The sequence below is a fragment of the Topomyia yanbarensis genome, chromosome 2, assembly GCF_030247195.1.
Source record: "Topomyia yanbarensis strain Yona2022 chromosome 2, ASM3024719v1, whole genome shotgun sequence".
Lineage (NCBI taxonomy): Eukaryota > Metazoa > Arthropoda > Insecta > Diptera > Culicidae > Topomyia > Topomyia yanbarensis.
The window spans coordinates 136889253-136907495 of NC_080671.1; the positions used below are offsets into that span (position 1 = coordinate 136889253).

The window sequence follows — 18243 nt, forward strand, 5'->3', positions numbered from 1 at the left end:
TTTATTGCTTGAAGAAAAGTTACAAACTTAACTTTTCATGTTTCTCATCTTGTTGAGTGCTGACAGAAAAAAAACGATTTGTCCTCTATTTCGAACCATCGAATTTTAAACAGCTATCACTTTCTAGCACAGTCGGAAAATTTCTTAGTTACTTCATGGACTTTAATCAATAAGTTCTATACTTAAGGAAAAACTTTGATTTTTGGAAATGAAAATGCAAAAAATAGGATTTCTCGTACTAATATCCAAACAAATTTCACATTTAACACGGGATGCCACGGTCTAATATTCTGCATAGTTTCTTAGGACCCCAGAAGAATAATAAAGCGCTGTTCTAAAAAAAAATATTGGAAATCTTTTCTTAACACCACTCAACCAAACACTTCATCATCTTTGACTAAAATATGAGTAAAATTTGTTAGTCTCGGTCAAAATTCAAGATGTCCTTATTTCGCTTTCAGACCATTTGGTAACCCTAGATAAATAGTAAATATAGATACACAGCACAGTACCGAGAGGAGAGCTTTGGAATTGAGACAGTGCTATGCACTTGACGCTCATTGGCACAACAATTTACAATAGCCAAATTTGTATCAAAACAAATCTCTGCACTTTTTACAAGCTCATTTTCGATAGAATGATTGTGCTAGTAGAGGCGGTTGAAGCAGGGGAGGGGGTGGTAAACAACACACGTCTTACCACATGAGCACCTTAGCACCTTTACTCACTACACGATTGTGCCTTGACAGGGGGTGGTTTGGGTTGTGTTTTATCATATTTTCCGGTAGCCGAGTAAGAGAGATTCGTTGCCATAGCAATCTCAACGTTTACCTGTTTGATGCTGAGAGTTTTTCTCTCAGAAAAGCGCAGACTCCAGAGATGCTGAAGCTCATCTCATTTAGGATGTTTTGATGTTGGTCGGTACGATAGAGAGTCAAAGGGATGTTAGGGACCTAATGTGCTAGGACAACTTTTACTTTCCGTGCGTGACAAAGTGCATCCTTTCAGTGCTTTGACCAAGACTCAGAGGTTTCAGTTAGTTGGAGCCCGGAGATCAGCGTGAGAAGATGTGTTTTACCGACACGATATGAGTATCTGTTTCCCGTATTAGTGGAGGTTGGTTGGCTTTTAAATAAGCGCTGAGTAAACTGTCTGCAATTTTTCAAGTGGAAAAGATTTTAGGGCTGTTGAATTTATTCTATTCAGGGAATAAATGTGACTAAACTTAACACAAGCAAAGTAGGCGAATGAATATGGAATTTGTTGTTGAGTGAAGTGAACAAAATCCTTTCCCTGAAGGGATGTGAAAATCTCTTGCTGTAGTGCAAAACAAAATAAAAAAAAAACACTTCGCATTGAAGAATAAATATGCAGACCTAATTGCTGAGACGCCTTCAGGGCGGTGAGACGGTGCTGAAATATTCGACCAGAAATAAATACCTAGTTCGCAAAAGAATCTCTCCAAAGACGTGACAATATTGAATTATAGTTGAGCCTACATTCATTTCGCTTATTGTGTGCTTCATTCAATTACGGTAGCAAGAGGTGGGAAATCGAAAGGTAACGTTGAAAGCAGCAAGGACATTGCCTCGGTGGAAACGCCTGATAAACTCTCACAGGAAAACTCACATGACTAGAACAAGGTAAGTGGAAGATGATAGCCTAGTAGAGGGTATGTACGGGTGTCAAAGTCCATCTCGTGTGACTGACACAGTATTGATACAGTGACTTATTGGAAGTGGATGAGCCTCTGATTCAATGGTATAAATATTGATTAAAACAAAGAGAGCTTTGATATGCAACTGATACGAAAGAGATGTAAATGTGTTATTTTGATTCCCATAAAATGAGTGTCTGGGATGGGTCGAATTCCATGAAGATGGTAGCAAATACTACTCAGACGCTACTTTTGACCCTCATTTGCTCAACTTTTGTTGCTGTACGGGAGACGTTTCGCCTGGTGAAATCAGAGAATCTAATAGCATAGCGTACATTCCGAGTAACGCGAATCCTTGTCGTGCTGTTCTTTTTGGTATTTCAGGTCAACCAACTGGAAAAACATCATAATTTATTTACAGTTGTAGAATTAACTTCATGATGCGTGTGTTGGAATTTGTTCGCGAATTGAGGATTATTGGTTTATGTACTGAAATAGAAGTACAATTCGACAACTGTCTGTTGGTATCGTGATAAGTTTTGTAGGAACGTGTCCAATGGAAAATAGACAGAGAAAAAATGACCGGAGCGGTCACCCTTTTATGACACGCTGAGAAAAAGATATGTCCTCAAGTAGGAATCGAACCTGCGATCTCCCAGTCTCTAGTTGGGTGCGTGATAAGGTTTACAGTGCGTAAAAAGTTTATCCATCCCCATAACAAAACCAGTATTTGTTCGATATTCTCGACAAAATCATAGGTATTATTTTTTTTTGCATTTTTCTTTTTGTGAGACCCTGTACTATTGGAAGTAGTAGGATGTGATGAAAAGGCGTAACAAAAGTTTATCCACCCTAATGTAACTAGTTCCATTTCCGCATACACAAACAAGTTGCTGTCATTCTATTCAATCTTGTACTTAACTCAACTCAAGCTAACTGTCAAAGTTCCGAACAAACCGTTACTCATCAATCACAGATGTTGGTAGTAAACAAAAGAGAAAAGTTTTCTCTTTCGTTAACTGCTGTGAACTGTGTTCAGCAAGTAACGATTTGTCCGGAATTTCTTTTCAAAGAGAGTTTTACAGTTGGCTTTTAAGCCGTAATTATATGTTTGTCGAGATAACAGCTATATATCATCACTGGAATTATGAGCACAAAAGAATTACTCAGATTTCTGTGCAAAATTTCAAATGATAGAGAATTTAATTGAATATTCAAAAATACATACCAAATCCTAAAAAAAATTCTATAAAAACTCTCGAGATGCTTCTGTTTCACACGTATTCTAAGCTATCCAAAGGCTCAAAAGTAGTGATTGGCTTATAAAAACAAATCATTTGGGTTGGCCAAATATTAGAAATCCAGAAATTGGTTCAACTGTTTTCCCAACGAAGCAAAATCATGTTTTATGAGTAACTAACATAGCTTTAAGGTAAGAGAGATAATGAGCTTAATATGCACTTGATACCGACACTAACGGGTGTTCAATAAAAAATGAGAATTTTCTCAGTCATGATTTTTTTTCAACATATTCAATACTTTTTAATTAAAAACATAACGTTTATTCTTCAAAAAACGTCAATGTATATTGGAGAAAGGGTCCTGGTCATCCGTACAACGCAACTTAGTCGCGATGCTCTCACAAGAGCGCTCGACGGCACTGACGTCCATCTTCCGAATACAACTCCGGATCTTGGTGGTCAACATCAACATCGTATCCTTGCCTCGCCAATTATTTTTGTACACTAGGGCACTGAGGGAGCCGAAAAAATCCTCAATGGGACGGCACTGGGGCAAGTTGGTTGGGTTCCTTTCTGTCGGTACGTACGATATCTTTTTCTACTCAAGTTACTCCAGCGTCTTCTTGGCGTAATGGGAAGACGCCTTGTACGACTAGAAGACTTACTTCCCATCCGCATGATGCTCCTTTGAGAACGCAGAAGAATTTTCTCGAGACACTCCTCCTGGTACATTTGTTGATTGATGGCCAGACCGCTCGGCTTGAACCACGGCTTTGAAATCCGTCTGTCCGATATGGCGATGAACAGCATAACTTTTTTTTTCAAATTTATTAAGCATATTTACTATTTTACTTCGGCGGGTGTGGCCAACTTGTAGCTGGAATTGTAGCTGTCATTTCCTGGAATGTGAGTCTTCGAGAGTGGAAAGTACCTTCGTCGTCCAGCACGAACGACGTCACGCGGTAATTCTTCGTTATCCACCGGCACAGCGATTTCACGATCGCTATCCGCGCACCGTGCACTCAGGCCCGGTCGGCGTGGCAAGCAGAAAGCTAGCAAAAGTTGAGCAAAGCGAAATTGATGCTGGCAGAGTTTCTGCAAGCATTTTGCGCGATTTGTGCGAGAATTCTGGCAACGAAATTCGCTCAAATGCAACAACCGTTTCTGACAGAAGCGGTTAAACCAACCGATGCTGCTCACCTTTATCCAGAATCGAGCCAGAAATGTACGGCCAAGATCTCTGCACGCTTCCTGCTATATCTTTGTCAGATGTTTTGCTCGATTCGTGCTAAATTCTACCAGGTAGGACTTGCCAGGATCTTTGCACAGTTTATATCCGAGTTATGCCAGGGTTTAGCTCGGTTCCTGTCAAAATTTGCCAGAAAACGCGAGCGAAACCGAGTTCGCCCTAGCTCAACTAACCCGACAGGATACGCGCAGAAATCTGACAGGGCTGCCAAACCAAGACTTACAGAAATCTAGCAGAGCGGTCTCTGCCAGAAAATTTGCTCACTGGGGGGGACCGAGACTTCTCCGACAGATGATGTCCTCCATCTTGAGAGTTCGGTGAATCAAGGTATGGGAGTGGTGATATTTTCGGCCGGCGTCACGCAAACTCGTTCCGTCCTTGTTGTCGAATTGGTCATTGCACAGTGACGTCATGTACTAAATGTGACAGGTGGTGGTCCTGTTGATTACATCTTGAACTTAGAGATTATTCATATTCTCAAAAAGATATATTGGGAAGCACTTGAAATATATTGGGAATCATGTTTTTGGAAGTATAAATGTTCTATAGAACGTCATACAATTAAATTGTCCTATTCCCTACTGTAGGAAAATGTGTATGCAAGATCAAATAAGTGAACTAATTATTTGTTTATCAATTACTTCTAGTGTTCTCTGAATCGGTAAGTAGTTTTGCGGTAAAATTTCTTGGGAATTAATTATTAGCACTAAGCTTATTTTAATGGATTCCACATTTGTTAAGTCCAAACTGTAAACAAAAGGGCCAGCACCTGTCAAATTTGTGAGGTTAAGGCATTTCATACAATGGTCAATAGCTTTTTCAACGCTTGCTTCTTCTTCGTCATTATCTTCGCCGGACGGCCGCTACCGGCATGTTTTCGTCTCGAAAGTGGTCTACAGTAAACTTTTTTCCACGATGATCATGCGTTTCGTAAAAACGTACAACACGCTCGCGGAGTGCTTACTGTTCCAACGCCATCTTCGATTGAACTGACAGCACCCGAGCGAAAAGAAACGCCACCCATTGCTAGGGAGTCCAGAGAGCAATTCTCTTGGAGAGAAAAAAATTTACGCTCTTTACTTTAATTACAGAAAGGTCTTGAAATCATTCTCGTTTTTTATTGAACATTCGTTAATTAGTAAAATTGGCAAATATTTGGCAAATCTGCAAATTAAATGTAAAAATATGTAGAGTTATTTGGACACCAAATTTTTTGAACTAGAAAACGTGCGTAATGATTAACTGCATGCCTTAAATATTCATTTCCAGATTGCCTGCTTGCTTATTTTTTACGCCTGACATCATACACACCATTTTCTTGTATTTTAATTCAGTAAAATATTTTACTGAAACTTTTCCGGCATAGCATCATTTGCCAAGAGTTCAGCTTTGCCATTTTTTTACGCTGATTTTCAGTAAAGTTTCATTATTTTGCCGAAAATCAGCAAATCTATAGAATTTGATTGGTGAAACAATTAGTGAAAGAATGGCAATCAATTTAATTTATTATACATATCTTCGGCTGACTGCCGTTCAGACGTTAAAAAATAAAATATTAATGCTATACATTGATTATACCTAACTTAAAATTCTTTTTAGACACATTAAAATCAAAAACACCAATTGTTTCGTTAAACTTTACACAACACATGTCGATTGGGTTACTCTGTCCATATGCAGTTCTATGCCGGGGTATCCAAAGAAGAGGCGGGTTCCGGAATCGGCGCTGCGGAGCATAAAAGTTTACTTTCTGGAGTAGATCAGGGCAATCGATGTTTCCAGTGATAACGTCAAATACTAAAAGCCTCTGTAGTAAAACCCGTCGCTGTTCAAGAGTCTGCATGTTCAACAGCTTGCATCGGTCGGAGTATGCAGGCAAACGTTCTGGGTCGCGCCATTGCAGATTTCTAAGAGCAAATCGTATGAAACGTTGTTGCACTCGCTCGATTCGATCACGTTGGGTTGCGTTGTGTGGCGCCCAAACTTGGACAGCATATTCCAGGGTACTGCGTATCAGAGAGCAGTACAATGTTTTGAGTACATACGGGTCACTGAAATCTGAAGCGTTTCTTTGCAAGAAACCTAGAGTCGCAAAAGCTTTGGCAGCTACTGTGGAAATATGGTCGCTGAATTTCAGTTTGCAGTCAACTAAAACGCCTAGGTCTTTAATTGACAACACCCTTTCTAGGCTATAGCCATCTACTTTATAGTCGAAACGAAAAATTAAGCGGCATCGACTAAAGCTTATCACTTTGCACTTGTTTATGTTCAAATCCATTCCGTTGAGTTTACACCAATCTTGAACTAAGTCGATGTCAGCTTGAAGAACTACGTAGTCTAGAGGAGATTTTATTTTTCGGAAAATCTTCAGGTCGTCGGCATATAACAGCTTTTCAGACTGGATTCGCTCGCTGAGGTCGTTTATGAATAAGATGAAAATAAGAGGCCCGAGATGACTGCCTTGCGGGAACCCACACGCAGAAAAAATTAGCATATTTAAACCAAAAATATGTGTCATTGAATCCAATCATTTACTGTTTATCACTTTAACAAACAAACTTATTGGTTTCAAAATATTTTTTTATTAGAGCAACAACAAATTTTTGCTTTCAATAAATACATTTTTAGTATCAATAATTTTCTTTTAATTTCAATGAAATAATTATTGAAAAACGGAACGATAATTTTGTTTTATTGAAACAATAAATAAATTTTATTGAATTCAATAAATAATTTTATTGTCTCCCGACCAATAATTTAATTTATGCATAATTTTATTGAACCTACAAATCTTTTTTCTGCGTGCAGACGGTAATTCGAAAACAGTCGAGGCAAGGTTTGCAAATTTCACATAAGCTGATCTATTGTCTAGGTAGGACTTCAGCCAATTAGTTAGCCAGAAGGGAAAGCCAAGCCTTTTCAGCTTATCGATGGCAATATTATGTGGAACTTTATCGAAAGCTTTTGAAAAGTCAAAATACACCGCGTCTACTTGGTGTCGTTCTTCGACAGCAGGGAACAAGACACTGGTGTAAACCAATAGGTTTGAAAGAGTTGAGCGTTTCTTGACAAAGCCATGCTGGAAATCAGAGATGACAGGTTTAGTGGCAGCATACATTTTTGCCTTTCTCAATAGAAAGGTATTGCAATTGCTCTGAAAACCGACTTTTTAACGGAGGCCCGGAGGGCCGAGTGACATATACCATTCGATTCAGTTCGTCGAGTTCGGCAAATGTCTGTGTGTGTATGTATGTGTGTGTGTATGTATGTGTGTGTGTATGTGCGTCTGTGTGTGTACGCGAACACAATCTCACTCACTTTTCTCAGAGATGGATGAACCGATTTTTACAAACTTAGTCCCAAATGAAAGGTGCAACGTTCCCATAGGCTGCTATTGAATTTCTAATGGATCCGACTTCCGGTTCCGGAATTACAGGGTGATGAGTACGATCACGCAGAAAATGTCGATTTTAAGAAATTCTGCAATGAATGTATAATGGTGAAAATTTTTCCAAAATGTGACCACAACTGCTTCGATTTGTAGTACTAGGTCATTAACAGCCATTCAAAGTCTCTTTGGTCACATTGGCCACCATCATCGGTTCCGGAAGTCCCGGCGGAAGTATCCAAATTCAAACTAACAATCACATCGGTTTCTCGGAGATGGCTAGACCGAATCAACCAAACTTAGTTTCAAATGAAAGCTGTTGCGTCCCCGTAAATGGCTATTAAATTTTATCCCCAACCGACTTCCGGTTCCGGAGTTACGGGTTGTGGCGTGCGATCACATAGCAAATTGTGATTCAAACCGATACTCCGATGGAAGCAAAAAAGGTAAAAATTTCGCTAAAATGTCTCTCAAATAACTTAACTTTGCAGTTCTAGGTCACCGACGGCCAAACAAACTTTCGTTGACTACATTGACCACCATAGACGGTTCCGGAAGTGCCCGGGAAAAGCGGCCATCTTTCATAACTAGCAAACTCATATCAGTTTCTCGGAAATGGTTGGGCCGATTTTCACAAACTTAGTCCCAAATGATAGCTATATTATCCCCACAGATGTCTGTAAAATTTCGCACCTGAAATTCCCATATAAGCCGCTTGTATGGTTCCGGAAATATAGACTGAACGGTCCGGTCACACATGAAATTCCCATATAAGCCGGAACTCAAAATTTTTTTCAAAGGGGGGACCCCATGAAATTTCAGAAATCGAATTCGTATTTTTGATGCCAAACATCTTTAAAATGCATGAAACGTCGAGATTTTATGTTATCACGAATTTTTTTTTTTTAGAAATCGACTTTTTGGGACTTGCCGATTTTGCACCTTTTTGCCTTTCTCAATAGAAAGGTATTGCAATTGCTCTGAAAACCGACTTTTTAACGGAGGCCCGGAGGGCCGAGTGACATATACCATTCGATTCAGTTCGTCGAGTTCGGCAAATGTCTGTGTGTGTATGTATGTGTGTGTATGTATGTGTGTGTATGTATGTGTGTGTATGTGCGTCTGTGTGTGTGTACGCGAACACAATCTCACTCACTTTTCTCAGAGATGGATGAACCGATTTTTACAAACGTAGTCCCAAATGAAAGGTGCAACGTTCCCATAGGCTGCTATTGAATTTCTAATGGATCCGACTTCCGGTTCCGGAATTACAGGGTGATGAGTACGATCACGCAAAAAATGTCGATTTTAAGAAATTCTGCAATGAATGTATAATGGTGAAAATTTTCCCAAAATGTGACCACAACTGCTTCGATTTGTAGTACTAGGTCATTAACAGCCATTCAAAGTCTCTTTGGTCACATTGGCCACCATCATCGGTTCCGGAAGTCCCGGCGGAAGTATCCAAATTCAGACTAACAGTCACATCGGTTTCTCGGAGGTGGCTAGACCGAGTCAACCAAACTTAGTCTCAAATGAAAGATGTTGCGTCCCCGTAAATGGCTATTAAATTTTATCCCCAACCGACTTCCGGTTCCGGAGTTACGGGTTGTGGCGTGCGATCACATAGCAAATTGTGATTCAAACCGATACCCCGATGGAAGCAAAAAAGGTAAAAATTTCGCTAAAATGTCTCTCAAATAACTTAACTTTGCAGTTCTAGGTCACCGACGGCCAAACAAACTTTCGTTGACTACATTGACCACCATAGACGGTTCCGGAAGTGCCCGGGAAAAGCGGCCATCTTTCATAACTAGCAAACTCATATCAGTTTCTCGGAAATGGTTGGGCCGATTTTCACAAACTTAGTCCCAAATGATAGCTATATTATCCCCACAGATGTCTGCAAAATTTCGCACGGACCGCTTGTATGGTTCCGGAAATATAGACTGAACGGTCCGGTCACACATGAAATTCCCATATAAGCCGGAACTCAAAATTTTTTTCAAAGGGGGGACCCCATGAAATTTCAGAAATCGAATTCGTATTTTTGATGCCAAACATCTTTAAAATGCATGAAACGTCGAGATTTTATGTTATCACGAAATTTTTTTTTTTTTAGAAATCGACTTTTTGGGACTTTGCCGATTTTGCACCTTTTTGCCTTTCTCAATAGAAAGGTATTGCAATTGCTCTGAAAACCGACTTTTTAACGGAGGCTCGGAGGGCCGAGTGACATATACCATTCGATTCAGTTCGTCGAGTTCGGCAAACGTCTGTGTGTGTATGTATGTGTGTGTATGTTTTTTTTTTTTTTTTTTTTACAATGGAGAAGACCTTTATGTCCTAGCCCAGTACACGTGCTAACGGTAGGGTCCAATCTACCACACGGGGTGCACTGGGGGCGTGTCGGACTCAAATGGTGACCAGCCATTAATACCGACTAAACTCCATTGGGCTCCGCCATCATTCCTCCCAGGAACTACCTCTCGGTATTACTTCTGGGGGGATGGCTGTACTGAATGTACTCATTCACTCTCACTCGCGCGATCATACATCCTGTATGAGGCTTACTTGGGTGCTCTCTCAATCACACTTTGATTCACTCTCAAACACTCCCACATGAGGCTGTATGTATGTGTGTGTATGTATGTGTGTGTGTATGTGCGTCTGTGTGTGTGTACGCGAACACAATCTCACTCACTTTTCTCAGAGATGGATGAACCGATTTTTACAAACTTAGTCCCAAATGAAAGGTGCAACGTTCCCATAGGCTGCTATTGAATTTCTAATGGATCCGACTTCCGGTTCCGGAATTACAGGGTGATGAGTACGATCACGCAGAAAATGTCGATTTTAAGAAATTCTGCAATGAATGTATAATGGTGAAAATTTTTCCAAAATGTGACCACAACTGCTTCGATTTGTAGTACTAGGTCATTAACAGCCATTCAAAGTCTCTTTGGTCACATTGGCCACCATCATCGGTTCCGGAAGCCCCGGCGGAAGTATCCAAATTCAAACTAACAATCACATGGGTTTCTCGGAGATGGCTAGACCGAATCAACCAAACTTAGTTTCAAATGAAAGATGTTGCGTCCCCGTAAATGGCTATTAAATTTTATCCCCAACCGACTTCAGGTTCCGGAGTTACGGGTTGTGGCGTGCGATCACATAGCAAATTGTGATTCAAACCGATACTCCGATGGAAGCAAAAAAGGTAAAAATTTCGCTAAAATGTCTCTCAAATAATTTAACTTTGCAGTTCTAGGTCACCGACGGCCAAACAAACTTTCGTTGACTACATTGACCACCATAGACGGTTCCGGAAGTGCCCGGGAAAAGCGGCCATCTTTCAAAATTTACGAACTCACATCAGTTTCCCGAAATGGTTGGGCCGATTTTCACAAACTTAGTCCCAAATGATAGCTATAACATCCCCATAGATGTATATAAAATTTCGCACGGATCGCTTATATAGGTCCGGAAATATAGACTAAATCGTTCGGTCACATATGAAATTCCCATATAAGTCGGAACTCTAATTTTTTTCAAAAAATTTCAGAAATCGAATTCGTATTTTTGATGCCAAACATCTTTAAAATGCATGAAACGTCGAGAGTTTATGTTATCTCGAAAACATTTTATTTATGAAAATCGACTTTTTGGGACTTTGCCGATTTCGCACCTTTTTTGCCTTTCTCAATAGAAAGGTATTGCAATTGCTCTGAAAACCGACTTTTTAACGGAGGCCCGGAGGGCCGAGTGACATATACCATTCGATTCAGTTCGTCGAGTTCGGCAAATGTCTGTGTGTGTGTATGTATGTGTGTGTATGTATGTGTGTGTATGTATGTGTGTGTATGTGCGTCTGTGTGTGTGTACGCGAACACAATCTCACTCACTTTTCTCAGAGATGGATGAACCGATTTTTACAAACTTAGTCCCAAATGAAAGGTGCAACGTTCCCATAGGCTGCTATTGAATTTCTAATGGATCCGACTTCCAGTTCCGGAATTACAGGGTGATGAGTACGATCACGCAGAAAATGTCGATTTTAAGAAATTCTGCAATGAATGTATAATGGTGAAAATTTTTCCAAAATGTGACCACAACTGCTTCGATTTGTAGTACTAGGTCATTAACAGCCATTCAAAGTCTCTTTGGTCACATTGGCCACCATCATCGGTTCCGGAAGCCCCGGCGGAAGTATCCAAATTCAGACTAACAGTCACATCGGTTTCTCGGAGGTGGCTAGACCGAGTCAACCAAACTTAGTCTCAAATGAAAGATGTTGCGTCCCCGTAAATGGCTATTAAATTTTATCCCCAACCGACTTCCGGTTCCGGAGTTACGGGTTGTGGCGTGCGATCACATAGCAAATTGTGATTCAAACCGATACCCCGATGGAAGCAAAAAAGGTAAAAATTTCGCTAAAATGTCTCTCAAATAACTTAACTTTGCAGTTCTAGGTCACCGACGGCCAAACAAACTTTCGTTGACTACATTGACCACCATAGACGGTTCCGGAAGTGCCCGGGAAAAGCGGCCATCTTTCATAACTAGCAAACTCATATCAGTTTCTCGGAAATGGTTGGGCCGATTTTCACAAACTTAGTCCCAAATGATAGCTACATTATCCCCACAGATGTCTGTAAAAATTTCGCACGGACCGCTTGTATGGTTCCGGAAATATAGACTGAACGGTCCGGTCACACATGAAATTCCCATATAAGCCGGAACTCAAAATTTTTTTCAAAGGGGGGACCCCATGAAATTTCAGAAATCGAATTCGTATTTTTGATGCCAAACATCTTTAAAATGCATGAAACGTCGAGATTTTATATTATCACGAAATTTTTTTTTTTAGATATCGACTTTTTGGGACTTTGCCGATTTTGCACCTTTTTGCCTTTCTCAATAGAAAGGTATTGCAATTGCTCTGAAAACCGACTTTTTAACGGAGGCCCGGAGGGCCGAGTGACATATACCATTCGATTCAGTTCGTCGAGTTCGGCAAATGTCTGTGTGTGTATGTATGTGTGTGTATGTATGTGTGTGTATGTATGTGTGTGTATGTGCGTCTGTGTGTGTGTACGCGAACACAATCTCACTCACTTTTCTCAGAGATGGATGAACCGATTTTTACAAACTTAGTCCCAAATGAAAGGTGCAACGTTCCCATAGGCTGCTATTGAATTTCTAATGGATCCGACTTCCGGTTCCGGAATTACAGGGTGATGAGTACGATCACGCAGAAAATGTCGATTTTAAGAAATTCTGCAATGAATGTATAATGGTGAAAATTTTTCCAAAATGTGACCACAACTGCTTCGATTTGTAGTACTAGGTCATTAACAGCCATTCAAAGTCTCTTTGGTCACATTGGCCACCATCATCGGTTCCGGAAGCCCCGGCGGAAGTATCCAAATTCAGACTAACAGTCACATCGGTTTCTCGGAGGTGGCTAGACCGAGTCAACCAAACTTAGTCTCAAATGAAAGATGTTGCGTCCCCGTAAATGGCTATTAAATTTTATCCCCAACCGACTTCCGGTTCCGGAGTTACGGGTTGTGGCGTGCGATCACATAGCAAATTGTGATTCAAACCGATACCCCGATGGAAGCAAAAAAGGTAAAAATTTCGCTAAAATGTCTCTCAAATAACTTTGCAGTTCTAGGTCACCGACGGCCAAACAAACTTTCGTTGACTACATTGACCACCATAGACGGTTCCGGAAGTGCCCGGGAAAAGCGGCCATCTTTCAAAATTTACGAACTCACATCAGTTTCCCGAAATGGTTGGGCCGATTTTCACAAACTTAGTCCCAAATGATAGCTATAACATCCCCATAGATGTATATAAAATTTCGCACGGATCGCTAATATGGGTCCGGAAATATAGACTTTTCGTTCGGTCACATATGAAATTCCCATATAAGTCGGAACTCTAATTTTTTTCAAAAAATTTCAGGAATCGAATTCGTATTTTTGATGCCAAACATCTTTAAAATGCATGAAACATCGAGAGTTTATGTTATCTCGAAAAAATTTATTTATGAAAATCGACTTTTTGGGACTTTGCCGATTTCGCACCTTTTTGCCTTTCTCAATAGAAAGGTATTGCAATTGCTCTGAAAACCGACTTTTTAACGGAGGCCCGGAGGGCCGAGTGACATATACCATTCGATTCAGTTCGTCGAGTTCGGCAAATGTCTGTGTGTATGTATGTGTGTATGTGTGTGTATGTGTGTGTGTATGTGACCAAAAATGTCACTCATTTTTCTCAGAGATGACTGAACCGATTTTGACAAACTTAGTCTCAAATGAAAGGTGCAACGTTCCCATAGGCTGCTATTGAATTTCTAATGGATCCGACTTCCGGTTCCGGAATTACAGGGTGATAAGTCCGAACACGCAGAAAATGTCGATTTTAATAAATTCTGCAATGAATGTATAAAGGTGAAAATTTTTCCAAAATATGACCACAACTGCTTCGATTTGTAGTATTAGGTCACTAACATCCATTCAAAGTCTATTTGGCCACATTGGCCACCATCCTCGGTTCCGGAAGCCCCGGCGGAAGTATCTAAATTCAGAATAACAGTCACATCGGTTTCTCGGAGATGGCTAGACCGATTCGACTAAACTTGGCCTCAAATGAAAGGTATTGCGTCCCCGTAAATGGCTATTTAATTTCATCCCGATCCGACTTCCGGTTCCGGAGTTACAGGTTGTGGCGTGCGATCACATAGCAAATTGTGATTCAAACCGATACTCCGATGAAAGCAAAAAAGGTAAAAATTTCGCTAAAATGTCTCTCAAACAACTTAAATTTGCTGTTCTAGGTCACCGACGGCCAACCAAACTTTCGTTGACTACATTGACCACCATAGACGGTTCCGGAAGTGCCCGGGAAAAGCGGCCATCTTTCAAAATTTACGAACTCACATCAGTTTCCCTGAAATGGTTGGGCCGATTTTCACAAACTTAGTTCCAAATGATAGCTATAATATCCCCACAGATGTCTATAAAATTTCGTACGGATCGCTTATATGGGTCCGGAAATATAGACTAAATCGTCCGGTCACATATGAAATTCCCATATAAGCCAGAACTCAAATTTTTTTTTCAAAGGGGGGACCCCATGAAATTTCAGAAATCGAATTCGTATTTTTGATGCCAAACATCTTTAAAATGCATGAAACGTCGAGATTTTGTGTTATCTTGAAAAAAATTTTTTTTTGTGAAAATCGACTTTTTGGGACTTTGCCGATTTCGCACCTTTTTTCAGTTCAATATTACCGTGGCTGTTTTTTTTCAAAATTTTAGAACTCGAACTCTTTTAATGAATATAAACAACGCACACATTCTCGTGATTCATGATTGAGAAAGGCACAATTGCACCGCTAGGTGGATTAAAATAGGTTTTTCATATACAAGTTTCTCCAAAACTTTCGCTACGCAGCAGAGAATAGAAATAGGTCTGAAGTTTTCCACACGCTGTGCGCTTCCCGTTTTGTGAATGGGGGTTATCGCTGCAGTTTTCCATGCGCGAGGAAACCGGCCTTCGGTAAGAGACCGATTGAAAATAATGGAGAGGGGAGCCACAAGAGAATCTGCACATCCTTTGATTAGTTTCGGAGGTAAACGATCGGGGCCGGCGCCTTTAGCGGAATCAACATTACTCAGTGCTGTACGTATATCGTGCTCAAGTAGAGGTGAGTTCGGGGAGACTTGATCCTATCATTGTAACTCAAAGGCGGATCAGAATACATTAATCGAACATACTAGAAAGTTGCGCAGCTTTATCTAAACATAAGTTTCTTTAACACAAAAAAATAAATTGGACATGTGTTACCGAATTTTTACCGATTCAAAGAAAAAAATCTCAGAAGAACTGAAGATTTATTTTCTAAATTTTCAAATTTTTATACAATTGATAAAATCACCCACTACATACTATACTTTTGCATACAGAATTACAAGAGAATGTCAATTATATGAATACGTTATGATTGAGCTGATTTTTTTGTTCAACTATACTTGTACTAAAGTTTGCTGAAATAGGTGCTATGTGTTCACTTGATCCCTTCAAATTTGTGGAAATTTGATCCCCTTCGCCATGCTTCATTCACACCACTGAAAATAACCAAATTCACACCAGAACAATTGAAGTCATTGTTGCCATAAATAACAAAAAATACTGTCAAAAATGAACGCTTCATCGTACAGAAACTTAACTGTAATTGTTTACTACAGTATACGTAGCAACCATGCATCCCAGATTTGACGTTCCTCAACCATAATAACGACAACTTTCAAATAATTGCACAGAGATTTGGGGAATTCGTAAAAAAAATCTTGTGAGAGATGCGTAATATGTAGTAACAAAAATAGTAATATGAAATCACAACAATTCAATCAATACCACAATACATTTATAACATTGAATGGGGTTAGGTACCTATTTTTGTCCTATTAGGGAGGGTACCACATTATTTCATTATTAATTTTATTATTTCAGCTTCTTTGCTTTGTAATTAGGAGCCATTTTTTATTTCGATTATAGAGGTTTTAGCCTTAAGGTCATTCGCCTCTTATTAAGAGCCAATATAATAACAAAATTGTCTTAAGAATGGTGAAAATCTTCTGTTTGAGCGCAGCAAAAACTCTAATCGAGTACCCCAATTATCGCAACACCATTTGAGCCAATGCGTTGAGCAAAGATGGCAGACGCTGCTCTAACCAAAGGCTTCAGATGGGTAGGATGATAATAGAAAAAGGGTAAAAATAGGCTTATTACCCTACATGCTCTTTTAAACACGTTTTCTAAAAATAATCAAGTGTCCCCAAATTAGGGATCGAGTCTCCACTAATCAAAGAATTTTCCAGTTTTTTGTTGTTTTCCAAAAATGCTCATAGCTCATGTCCAGTATAATATTTCCATGTGATTTTTTTTGTGATTATCAGTCAACCCCAGAAACAATATAAAACTACAAAAAATACCTAATTTTTGTATCATTCCACGGAGTAGGATTGAAAAATAAAAAAGGGGATCAAGTCTCCTCAGTCTCCCCTATGAATCCGGGGCAGTTGTCTCAGAGTTGCAGAAGACCTCACGGAAGAAATCAGCAAAAAAGATTTGCTGAATCAAGCGGCTGTCGAGCTGTGACACCTTTGTACGTGACATTCACGGGCGCTCTGTCAGGCTGTTCTTTAATAAAGGTCCAAAAAGACGAAGGATCGCTCTGAAGGTTATGCTGTATGCGGTTTATATATTCCTGGAAGGTATTCGCCAAGGCTGTCTCGTACCGATGTTCCACTTGATGAAGTAGCTTTGTTGTAGTGCGATTTGTTGCGAAAATACCGCTTTCGTTTCTTACGGAGAATGTTTCGAAGATGGCGAATCTCACCAGTCCACCATGAATGTTTTTTGTGCAGCTTTCTAGGTGTTCGTTTTAGCGGGACCGATCGACGTAGAATATCAAAGATATTGTGATAAAAAAACACTCACAGCGTGGTCGAGTTCACAGTCAGCTAATAGTGTATTCCAGTTGATAGCTTCAATCGATTCAGAAATCTCATCAAGGTTACAGCGATTGAAATCAAAGTTGCGATCGTTAGTTGGCGAAAAGGTATCGTTTCCGGGATCGACATAGGCATCAACACATAGGACGAAGGGCTTATGATGAGTATCTATTTTGAGTAGCTCAGTTGGTGTCTCTAGAAACTTGACATTGCTGTTATTATTGACAAAAGCAAGGTCAAGAATGCGTCCATTTATGTTTTGAAGGTCGCAGTTTTGGTGCATACCACCAGCCAGCATGGACTCGCACATAGTGAGTTCCTGTTCTGACGAGACGTTCATTGGGATAAGATTGGGATTACGCTGTGCACGCTGACAAAGTCGACATAAAAATGACTTTTACTGTGAGCCGTGTTTATAAACACTCACTCTTAGAAAAAATGAAAATTACATTTGACGTAAACAAAAGTAGCGATGTATTTTTCTGTCTGATAATAAAACTTTACATGATATGATATGTAAAATTAAATATTCTGATTCTTTTGATGTAAAATTCAGACTGAACGACCTAGGAAAAGCCGAACAACTCACATTCTTACATGTAAATAAATGCAAATTTATGTGAATTGGGACGCTTCTTTTATGTGCATCTGGCAAGACGTAAAGCTACAAGATTTTTTTTTGCTGTGCTGTCATTAAGCTGTGAAGCAATGTTCACAAACACGGTTCACAGCAAAAGTCAATTTATGGTGACTTACTGGTCGACTTTATATGCGGGCACAGGCTAATTTTGCTGGGTTTGAGTAAAGCAAGCTGACAGTTCGTCAAATTTTGACAGTTTTTAATTGCTGAAATTTCAATTTTTTTGTTGGAGGTATTGCTGATAGTTCAGCTTGGCAAAATTCAGCAAAATTTTGCTGATATTCAACAATTAAAATTTAGTGTGTGATCAGGCCCAAAGAACATTATTTTAGCTTTGTTCAACGCAATTTCGCTTTATCAGATATCGGTTGCCAATGAAAATTGATCTCGAGCCAATGTTTGTCTTTTTCATCAAATTCTTCTGGTAACACTACTGATATTTAAATACTACTTCAGTCTTTAAACCTCATTGAAGCATCTAATTCAGAATTATTTGCAATGTCAAGTGCATTTAAGGTTCATTATCTAACTGTTGTAA

The 18243-nt window shown here is 39.7% G+C and overlaps 1 protein-coding gene across 1 annotated transcript in view; it reads left to right on the top strand.

Moving 5' to 3' along the window:
* Positions 1-1023: 1023 nt before the first annotated feature.
* The window catches only part of LOC131681480 (uncharacterized), a 54066-nt gene continuing 36846 nt past the window's right edge, over positions 1024-18243 (top strand). Inside the window, exon 1 of the mRNA XM_058962291.1 lies at positions 1024-1643. Within this exon, the coding sequence (XP_058818274.1) occupies positions 1630-1643 (14 nt within the window). The 5' untranslated portion in view covers positions 1024-1629. The remainder of the gene's footprint in view (positions 1644-18243) is intronic.